This window comes from Coffea arabica, chromosome 3e (assembly GCF_036785885.1).
Source record: "Coffea arabica cultivar ET-39 chromosome 3e, Coffea Arabica ET-39 HiFi, whole genome shotgun sequence".
NCBI classification, from domain to species: domain Eukaryota; kingdom Viridiplantae; phylum Streptophyta; class Magnoliopsida; order Gentianales; family Rubiaceae; genus Coffea; species Coffea arabica.
In genome coordinates this window covers 8,426,741-8,437,636 of record NC_092315.1, presented here as the reverse complement: position 1 = coordinate 8,437,636, position 10,896 = coordinate 8,426,741, and the positions used below count along the sequence as shown (strand labels likewise).

The 10,896-nt window shown below is 31.9% G+C and overlaps 1 protein-coding gene across 2 annotated transcripts; it reads right to left on the bottom strand.

Moving 5' to 3' along the window:
* Window positions 1–858: 858 nt before the first annotated feature.
* On the bottom strand, window positions 859–4,314 carry LOC113736371 (glycine-rich RNA-binding protein 4, mitochondrial-like). 2 transcript variants are annotated; one of them, XM_027263305.2, is made up of 5 exons: window positions 4,158–4,314; window positions 2,787–2,929; window positions 2,604–2,672; window positions 1,268–1,374; window positions 859–1,167 (listed from the first exon to the last, which is right to left on the bottom strand). In XM_027263305.2, exons 2-5 carry the CDS (start codon window positions 2,914–2,916, stop codon window positions 1,024–1,026), a joined length of 450 nt encoding a protein of 149 aa, XP_027119106.1. In that variant the 5' UTR covers window positions 2,917–2,929; window positions 4,158–4,314; the 3' UTR covers window positions 859–1,023. The 2 variants fall into 2 exon arrangements, with proteins under 2 accessions (XP_027119106.1, XP_071940764.1); XM_072084663.1 differs by having other exon boundaries at window positions 4,094–4,220.
* Between the last annotated feature and the right edge of the window lie 6,582 nt (window positions 4,315–10,896).

Below are 10,896 nucleotides of genomic sequence, written 5' to 3'. Positions count from 1 at the left end.
TACTTGTCTAATCTAGAAGTTCATAACTCAATCTTCTTACAAATCTAGTTGGACTCTCCCTTTCCCACTTCGCTTGTCTAATCTAGAAGTTCATAACCCCACCCTCTTACAAATCTAATTGGGCTCCCCCTTCTCCATAACATAAAAATAGCATAGATTGTTTCCGTAAGAATAAAAAAAAATTTCAAATCAAACAACAAAAGAGGATAAAGACAAAGCTAATTTGGACACCAGGTGTGCTGGGGTAGGCCAGCAAGAAATGTCATTTCTAGTCTGATGCAAGATTGCAAGATTGACAACACTTGGATGTAGGGAGATAACGTTAAACAAGCTGTCAGGCACACTGGAAACCAAATACATTGCATGAAAAATTACATTCAGCCAATTGTTACCATCATTACAGATTCAATGTCTCAATTTCATACATATTCGTTTTACGAAATTGAGGCAGTTATTTCATCTCATCATCAAAACCCGGTCACAAAACAACTGACTTCAGAAAAAATTAGTTGCCATTTATTCGCCTCATTTGGTCACCTTTGCTCACTTCATCTGAAATTTTGAAAACTACTACAAGATACTGCAATTGAAAAAAAAAATTTTAAAAAAAAACCAAACCTTATGTACGATACAGAGTGATAGTTTTAGAATCTTAGTAACAAAAAACATCCCATTTTTTGTGTTTTATCCTGCGCCTAACAGAGAAGAAAATCCCACTTGACAACGGCTATCCAACAGAGCAAATGTCTAAAGACATGAACATGATTTTCCTTCAGTTGCCTACGGATAAAACTGAACCCGAATCAGCAGACTGTAGAACACATGCATCTGACAATATTTGACACAAATCCACCAGAATTAGGCACTAGAAAGTAGAAACCATACTAGTATTGAAAGCAAAGGCACAGATTCTAGAAGTTCACAAAATTCATCTAAAGAGACAACAATGTAAATTTCGTCCTTGATGAAATAAAAGCCGCCATGCATCTATAGACAATAGAATAAACTAAAGGCGACCCAGAATCAAGCATCTTCATAGCCACGAAAACCTCCAGAATTTCCGAAGTTTCCTCCAGAATTTCTAAAATTTCCTCCAAAATTTCCTCGTGGTCCACCCCTCTCCCTCTCTTGCGCGTAACTCACACGGATGTTCCTCCCCTGCAAGGCCTGTTGAAACACAAGTTCAAGTCAATACCAAAAAAGAAAATCAGGATGTTCAACAGCCTCCGACTGACTTTCACAGAAGCTCGGGAGTCGGGACCCAGACCTGGCCATCCATGGCTGACAATGCTGAGCTGGCTGATTCTGTGCTCGAGAAGCTTACAAATCCAAAACCCTTTGATCTCCCTGATTCTCTGTCAGTAATTACCCTTGCTGTGCACAACAAAGCCAATCGTGTATAAAATGCTACTCCAAATCAAATAAATAACAGAAAGACTGCAGACACATGTAATTATCATACTCGGTTCTGCGTGTTCATACAAAGTTCTCTAAAACTATTCTCGTGTATGAATTAAAAAATGTGCAAAGGTCCCTAATTATTTCTGCTAACTCGTAGGGTATATGAAAGTTTCGGGAAAGAATTATCTTATCAAAACTCATGAGATGAAAGAAACTGAGGCACAAAACTAAAGTGGACAAAGTCTCTTGTTACTTACCCCTCACTCAACCATTTACATGAAAACCACATTGAATGTGACTAACGGCATAAAAATTTTGCCCAATTGGCAATCCCTTTCTTCAGAAGAGAAGCAACCAAAAGTAAGAAAAATAACTAAATAACCCACTGGTGCAAAGCCATTAATTGGTCTCAATAACTCAAATCAATCCTGAAAGACCACAAAAGCACAACCAGATATCGCGCAGATCCTTTGCAAAGGAAAGGAACAAAAAATAATATTAAGAAATGTCCATGCTACACCAGATCAACAACAATCAAGGAAATTCGAGAAACATGCAAAATGAAGTAAAAAAATGCAACCCAATACAAGAGGCAACCTGAGAAAATTTATCAAAGTTTCATGTTAAATGGTGCAGTTAAGCAAGTTAGCAAATGTATAACATTATCAGAAAGCCCAAGGAAGAGTAAGACATGGTACCTGTCTACTGCAAGGGAAAACTCAGAAAAAGCTTATACATGCAGAAATTAATCAATTTGTTTCTTCTCAGCATATAAAAACACTGAAAAGACAATTGTCTCAAATCATACTTAATAGCATGCAAAAATTAATCAATTTGTTTCTTCTCAGCATATAAAGCACTGAAAAGGCAATTGTCTCAAATCATACTTAATAGCCTTGGTTATGCGGGTATCAATTTTATGCATTAGCAAATAGAGTTAATATAAGTCACCTCAGTGCAAAAATGAGATATCAAAACAGATACAATCCTAGGCAAAAGCCATCTTACTCGGGTCCAGCCATAACTTTTCCAACTACATCAAGTCAACATGTCCCCAAAGAACACATAGGATCTTATATCAGAACACAACAAAAATTATATCTTAATGCAGAGGAATGTGGATAATCTTCAAAATTGAATACTAATTTGCAGGGCATTCAATAACAACAGAGCATAGAAAGCAGTCACGCAAGACAACTCACCCTCAACAACCTCCCCAAAGCCAGAAAATGCTTCTTTCAGAGAGTTGTCATCAGTTCCATATGAAAGACCTAACACAGAAACAAATATTAAGATACACAGAAATGTACATAAGGTTTCTAGTTCAGGCAGTAGCTAAGCAAAAGTTAATTAAAATCAGTGTCAAACATACAAAAGGTATTTACCACCAACAAAAAGCTTCGAGGACATGCATCGGATCGAACTAAGCATTGATGACACAGGAACTGGTGCTGTCGATGAATTAATTTTTGAGCTCTGCCTGAGAAGGCTCCCAACTCTGTTGTAGAATGCCATTTCCACTAATGTACTAAAGAATTAAAAAAAAAAAAGGTAGCCATGTCGAATACGTCAAATCCAATGCTCAGAGTACCATTGTCAGTAATAAAGCGATTATCGTAATGATAAAAGGTGATGGTTGCAGGTCATATCAAAAAACGTTCAGATTATTGATCAGGATTCAAGTCTCTCATATGTCAAGGCAAGAACTTTGCTATGAAAACAATTCACTGCTTTTACAAATTATTCAGTAAGATTTCAGTGAGCAAAGAGAACATACATCAATTAAAAAAAATGAGCTTTTATTCTAACAAACGACAACATATGCAAACAATATCAGGCATATTCATTGCATCTAATCCACCATAGATTTTGCATCAAAATCAATTTTCCAGCAAACAACACAACCAACCCGAAATATACAAAACAATAAAAGATTTGCTAAAGCATATGGCTAACTAGTGCCCCTGTCACACCATTCATTCCAACCAACAATCACAAAAAGAACATTTCTTGGAGACAAAATCAAATTTGACCAGAAAATCCTGCCGTTCATTCCAACCTCGACTCCCCATCCTTACTACGGAAAGAGGCTAAATAACTTCTGATCACTCTATTTAATGTTTTAATTCATTTGAGTAAGCCAGAAACAACTACAATACAAAGAAAATCATAAAAAATGTTATCCTACAAAGACCGAAAACAAAGAACCTATCAGTATTTTTAAGACTGAAATGTAAAAGAGTACAAATTATTCCACAGATCATCGAATATAAAGAGAACTAAAAGATACCCTGTTCTACTTTTTCTACAAGGCAAAACTTTTACAGAGATACATCACAAACACATATCATACATCCCATAAATCTGACACACAAAATCGACAAGAAAAGCACAACGCAGTACAGTGAATCATCAAAAGATTTCATTTTGTAGCCATTTGATCACAAACCTACACCTTAACACCACATCTAAACGCAAAAATCCTAGAAAACTTTTTATAAACACAATAAAAACGTAATAAATAAGCATAGATTAAAAAAAACCATCTATAGATCACCCATAAAAGAACGAATCCAAAGATAAAAAGGTAAAAAAGAAGGGAAAATGGTTCTTTTTACATTTCCCTTTTCTGGTTTTTAAATGCCATCAAGAACCAAGAGAAAATTGAAGGGGAAAAAAAAAGAAGACATACTTCACAAAAGGAGACCAACCCAGAAAATGGACAAGAAAAGGAGAGACTAAAAAATGATTTATACCTGAGACAGAGGATATTTGTAGGGTTTAAGGAGAGGAGATGCCAGAGACGAGGGAGCGGCTAGGGTTTAAGGCTTTAAGCCACTCTAGAACGTGAAGAAGATATTGATGAAAGATACAAAGTGGAAAAGGAGTGGGGTGTAAAAGCGTTACTGGTATATGACACCGGGAATTATGGAGTCAATAATATTGAACATACCTTTGTCAGCAATTACTTTTTTAAAATTATCTTAAAGACCGAAAAGTTTGATTAAATGTCAATTAAACGCTTGTAGTTCAACAAAGTACCATGATTACCACAGCAATTAGAGTTGAACTGCCAATTGATGTTGTGTTTTAGCTGGATTTAATGTTCACAAATTGTATAAGCCAATAATTTGTCAAGTTCTCAAAACACATACTCCCTCAATTTCGCTTTGTTAGTCTTGATTTTTTTTTTTAGGACTCGGTATAAGAAAAATTAGTTAATGGTGTTAGAAGAGTAAATTTAGTTTATTTTTTTTCTTGAAATATCCTTACATCAATATTATATGACTAGTTATATGTGCTACAGTAGAATTAGAGCATGCCGTGTTTTCCTTAGCTTTGAGTGGCGGTATATGTTATGGAGTTCATATCCTTTTAGGAAGTAGTGGAAATAGTAGAGTTTACCTATACTTCATTGTGGATGATTTGATAACTGAAAAGAGACGTGAGAGGAGAAAAGTTTTCTATACTAGGCGACGTACGACGAAAACAAATTAAAATTAAAAAATAGTCTATTTTGTTGACTCCGTTTGAATTAGCTATTTTTTAGAAATATTTTTGAAAAATTTTACTGTAACAGTGTATATGAAAAAATTTTACTATAAAAATGTTTTGAAATATTTGATATATTGTATGGATGAAATGTTTTTTGAGTTGTTGTGTATTATTGTAGTATTGTATTTGAAAAAATAGCCAATCCAAATGGAGTTTTTTGAGAGATTTTCATATTTGTGTCTATCCCTTAAAAATATCATGAATTTTAGTCGTTTTTTGTAAGTGAACTCTAAATGTAAAATTGCATTTGCACAAGTAAAGGATTCTGCAGTAGAAAAGGTTTGTGAATATTTTGCAATAAAGGATAAATAGGCAAAGAATATTGAGATTAATTTTGCAATAAAGGATAAATAGGCAAAGAATATTGAGATTAAAACTCGGACAAAATTTTTAGTTAAATTTAATATATCATGTAAAGCTTTACCATTACGATAGAATGAACAATTTGCATCCTTATAATCCTGTAGTTCCCCTCTAAAATGAAACTCTTTTGACTTAATCCAAATGTAACCTGTCTATATGCACGGTATGGAGTGTGGCTATTTCTACCTCAAGAATCTTGAATACTTCAAACAACTTCAAATCTTTAATTAGAACCACTCATTTTGAAGGTTGATTCAAACAACTGTTCATTCACTTGTTAGAGTTTGGCGGAGTCAAAATGAGTTTAGTTCAGTGATATATAATTTGGGAGTCGTGAATTAGTTAAACTCAAACAGAACCAAGGCAACTAATTATATTTTTAATCCTACTAACATTTTCCCAGTTTTTGTAAAAAGGGAGGGGGGGGTTAACAAGTTATAATTCGTTATTAACTATTTGAACACTTTTAAAACAGTAATACGATGTTTAATTACTCTTCGTATAAACCCTATACATAATAGATACCTTCCTATTACGAGTTTGTATAAGCAACTAACAATTAATTAATTATAACTATGTTACACTATTTAGGAACGGTTTTGTTAACTACTTAATATCTCTAGCAATTAAACTAATGATTGGTGAGGGTTTTTTTCCGCAACGGATCTTCTGTCTCACACCCTGTGCCACTCTCTGTCCCACTTTTTATTATATTGCTATTTCTCCTACATAAATATCACGTTTTAATTCTTTTTTGTTTACTTAAGATCCAATAACTATTAATTGCGTAAAAAATAAATATAGTAGCTTCAAAAAAGCAATATATAATAGAAAATTAAAAAATACAGCAGAAAATTCATAAAAAATCTCATTTTTTTATGCATTTTGGTTTTTTGAATTTGTTAAATTTTGTGTAGTACTTAATTAATAGTTATTGGATCTTTTTTTTGTTTGTCAAATTAATAGTTATTGGATCTTAAAGAAACAAAAAAGAACTAAAACGTGATGTTTATGTAGGAGAAATAACAATATAATAAAAAGTGGGACAGAGAGTGACACAGGGTGTGGGACAGAAGATCCATTGCGGTTTTTTTCCCTATTGGAGAGTGAACTCACCATTAAACTTTTGAAGTTACTATTCAAGCCTGAACTGTATACACTTTCAAAGTAGATTATATTGTGGGAAATTAACGCCATACCCAATTCTTATTGTGTAACCTCAGTTCATGAAATCAAAGACCTCATAAAGCATAGAAAAAATTCTAGAGGTTACTTGTGTAATGGGGTATTAACGGCATACCCAATTCTTTTTGTGTAACCTCAGTTCATGAAATCGAAAAACTCATAAAGTATAGAAAAAAAATATCTAGAGGTTACTTGTGTGATTCAATGGCCACCCATAAATCAAGAAACTTCCCTGAGCATACCTAACTAATAAGGGATAATTTCACAAACTCTCTCCTGAGGTTTTTGACAATTATAAAGAGCTCCTCTCAAGTTTTAAAAATTGTATATGCCTCTCATACTTCTACTGTTTAGCAATAATGTAAGTCTAACAAGATAGATTTTCTTACTAAAATCTTAAATTGCCATTTTGTATAAAACTAAGAAAGAAAAATATAGTATAATCAATCATTTTCTTTCACACTTTGTACAAATCAACAAGTATAAATCCTAACAATCATCTAAGCACAAGTTTTAAAACTAAGTAGCTATCCAAAAGATTTCAAATTGCATATACAGTATCAATACTTGCTACACAAAAAAAACCTCTCTCACACACACACACACACAAACCCCATCGACAACCAATTTTGTATCCCAAAATTAAATATCAATGCTCAAATATTTTTTCAATACAAGCTATTCTGACTTAGAACCACAATTACAGCTCTCATATGGCCTTAAAAGTATAAATTAATATCTCAAAAGCAAAGAATAAATTCTATTTCTATAATAAAATCATAATAAAAAATTTCTAATCCAATTGAAGAAATCCTTATGTAATTATTGACATTTTATAAAAAATTTTCTTGACAACAAATAAAACATGACAAATTTCACATCTTTAGTTATTCTTCCTATTTCAATCATCAATTTCATTATTTATTTCTCTATTATTGCGAGTCTTTTCATTTCCTTCCATTTTGACACATAATCTGCTTCCTCTGTTAATTTTGTAATTTCCATTTGTTAATATCCACAAAATCAAAGATAATAAAAAGAGGTTTTAGTAATTAGAAAAAAGAGGAGCGAAAATAGACAAGAAACAGAAAAATAATTTTTTTGGATTTTGTAAATTTATTGCCTTCAATTTAAAATTCTCTACCAAGTAGAGGGTATTATAGGTATTTTTACTATATCAATGGAGGTCAGTATAATTTTTAAAATTGAGAGGAGCCGAGTGAACTTGTTAGAAACCTCAAGGAGGTTTCTGAAATTATCACCCAAAAAATAAACATGTTAGATGGTCTCACACATGAACTGTCAGGAGAAGGAAGGGAGACACAGAGACGCGTGTACAACAGATTTGCAGTGATGTGCAGTGCCCGGGGGGGCGGCGCCACGTGGAAGATCGCCACTTGCGTAGATTAATTGGGAAGGGAACCAACCCACATGTGCTAAGGCAAGCAAATGACTTCCTAGCGTAAAACTCCATTACCCCAGCTGTCTCTAGCACCACTCGCCCCTCATCGCGCGCGTGAAACAAATAGTTGATGCTAGATGATTAGAAGCGTTCTTTCAATTGCCACAGGGACGAGTAGGTTTTGCATTAGTGAAATTTAAAGATGTACAAAATGTTGTTTGAGATTTCATTATGGAATGAAAATTTTGTGATAAATATTTTTCTCACCTTGATTAATAAAACAAAGAAATAGATGAGAAGATTAAGATAAGATAAGCAAATATTTCAATTATTAATCGTATAATAAAAGTATTTATAAGACATTTAATAATAAAATAAAGTACGTGAAATACATACACTTTTCAATTGAGTTGTAAGTTAGGATTTTTTTTTTTTTTATCATGAAAGTGCTATTAAACAAATTTGTCGAAAGTCACGATAGGAGATGCTAATTAGAAACTATTACCTCAAGACGACTAGATTATCCTCAAGATGAAAATTACTATGTTTATGATCTATCTAATCAAATTTTTACGCTACGGGGAGCTATCTAAAGTAGATGACTTGCAAAAGTTTCCCTCAAGTCAAAATTTTGTTTCTTTGTTTGGCAGACATTCAATTAATACATGATTCTTCTTAAGTTACTAAACTTAGCTAAAATATCAAAATCTTTATCTTAGAACAATGATGTAGGGTGTTTGGTAATGTTTAATTATTGTTGCACTTCCGCTCATAATGTTACACATTGTCCATACTACAAAAATTTTTACTCATTGACAACAAAATTTGCTGATTCCATCAAGAAGTGTAGAACTTTTAGTCTTTTAGTGAGGTTTATGATTTTGTTAACATTAAAATCTTAAACTAATTTGAAACATTACTTTTAAGTGATGTGGATCATAAAGATTTTAAATTTAAGTTAAAACCTTACTTTAAATATGTAGTACCATCTGCTCTGTGTAGTGTAGTACCAAAGAGCTAATGGTGCATTTGTTAAAATTGAAATCTGAAAAATGAAATTTAAAATCTGAAATCTAAATTCATTAAATTATTGAATTATTAAGTATTAAATCTGAAACATTTGAGTGCATATCATATTAAGTGATAAGTAAATAGTTTATCACTTATTTTTTGGAGTAAGTTTTGTTTAGAAAATTCAATGCCACTTAATTAATTCATATGTTCAATTTTTTATTATCAAATACGTCTGAACATATTGAGATATGAATCTATTAAATTTAAATGCTGAATTGGGTTATAAACAGACTTAAGTCTTTCAATCTCTTTGGAATTCTTTTCTAACATAAAAGACGTACTTAGAAATATGGCAGTTTATCTCTAATCAAGTAAAAAATCACTCACCATGTAAGTGATTTTTCTCAAGTCAATCACTTTCCAATAGTTATCACAATTCCCAAAATGCCAAACCAAGATGGCGAGAATTAAGGTAAACACAATAAGCATAAGATTAATGGTTTTTCTAACGAGTATCCATTGAACACTCATTAACATACATAATATTCACCTAACTTATCAGGTATATGTACATAATAACAATTATTACCCTTGTTTGTATTTATATACTTTTCCTATTGAATCTTACCTACCCTCCTTTATATTTATTTACTTTTCTTAATTAATCCTATATTTTAAAAAATATGACACTTGAAATATATTTTAACAAGTGCCACTTGACATCTATTAGATAGACCCTAAGATTAAGTACCATTAGTATTCTAAAGTGGAAAAAGATTTGGAAATCACTAATCAATGCTTGTCTTAATGTAGGCCTTGAGGTACATGTTAATCCAAAATATTGCTTATAACACAAAAGAAAATAGCCACATAGTTGCTAGTTTAGTTGCTCAAAATCCAAAATTCTAGGCAAAAATTGACTTGTGATACAATAAAAAGCTACGCCAAGATTTTTACTTCTTCTTTGTGTACTTTTCATTAATTAGGCAATTTCAACATAAAAAATTTGTGAAATCTTATAAAATATTGAATGAACTACTATAACGACTTTAAAATCACGCAATTGTAACTTTTAAAAAATAGGCTTATCAAATCAAATCCTAATAACATTTTATAACATCAAAAAATATTAGAAAATATAAAACAATCAATCTGACACCTATACAAATAAATAATTCCCCAATAACAAAAGTACAACAATGCAATATAATTAACCATAAACACTAGCTGTCGCCACCAATGCATCCTAGACACAATCACCCCCAAATCACACACACCAGAGGAAATACCAGAGGGGATTATGGCAAAGGAGCTCATCAAACACGCGCATCAAAACGCGAGTGGGCTTTTCCTACTTCTATCGTCCCTCACATTTTTCATCTCTTTCTTATATTATTCTATGGGATAATATCATATATCTCCGCTGAGGTTTCTCTTAATAGCATTTAATGTTGCTAAAGTTTTGAAAATATCACATACATCCCTTATTAATTTCAAAATGGCAATATTAACCCTTACTTCATACATAATACATATATCAAATAAATGGAGTTAAAAAATTAGAAAAATAAAAGTCACTTTCTTCTCTTTTCCTTTTCTCTAATATTTTTTCCTGTTCATTTGTTCGGATGACTATGCAATTTTTTTTTAAATAAATGATCGTAAATTGAACTTTATTTGTCCCTTTTTTTCGAGTGATTGTGGTAAGTACAATATGATTCCTTTGGTTATTTCGATTATAACAATTTAGTACAATTTAAAAACTTGGGTATCATTTGAGAAGAGGTTGGAATAAAAATAAGGTTAATAAAAAATTAGTTTTGATTATATAAAGTTGAATTGGTGTTAATGAATATTATTTACATGTATCTTTTTGTTTCAAATTTATACTTTTAGGAACTATAGCTTTGTGATATGGTGGCAATACTTAAAATTGCTTTTTAGATAGTCGTTTTTAATGGAGTCAATAAAGTTAT

Coding starts and splice junctions, on each gene's coding strand:
- LOC113736371 (XM_027263305.2), bottom strand. CDS start 2,916: ATGGCATTCTACAACAGAGTTGGGAGCCTTCTCAGGCAGAGCTCAAAA. Junction 2,673..2,786: donor CTCGAAGCTTTTTGTTGGTG/GTAAATACCTTT, acceptor TTTCTGTGTTAG/GTCTTTCATATGGAACTGAT. Junction 1,168..1,267: donor TGTCAGCCATGGATGGCCAG/GTCTGGGTCCCG, acceptor GTGTTTCAACAG/GCCTTGCAGGGGAGGAACAT.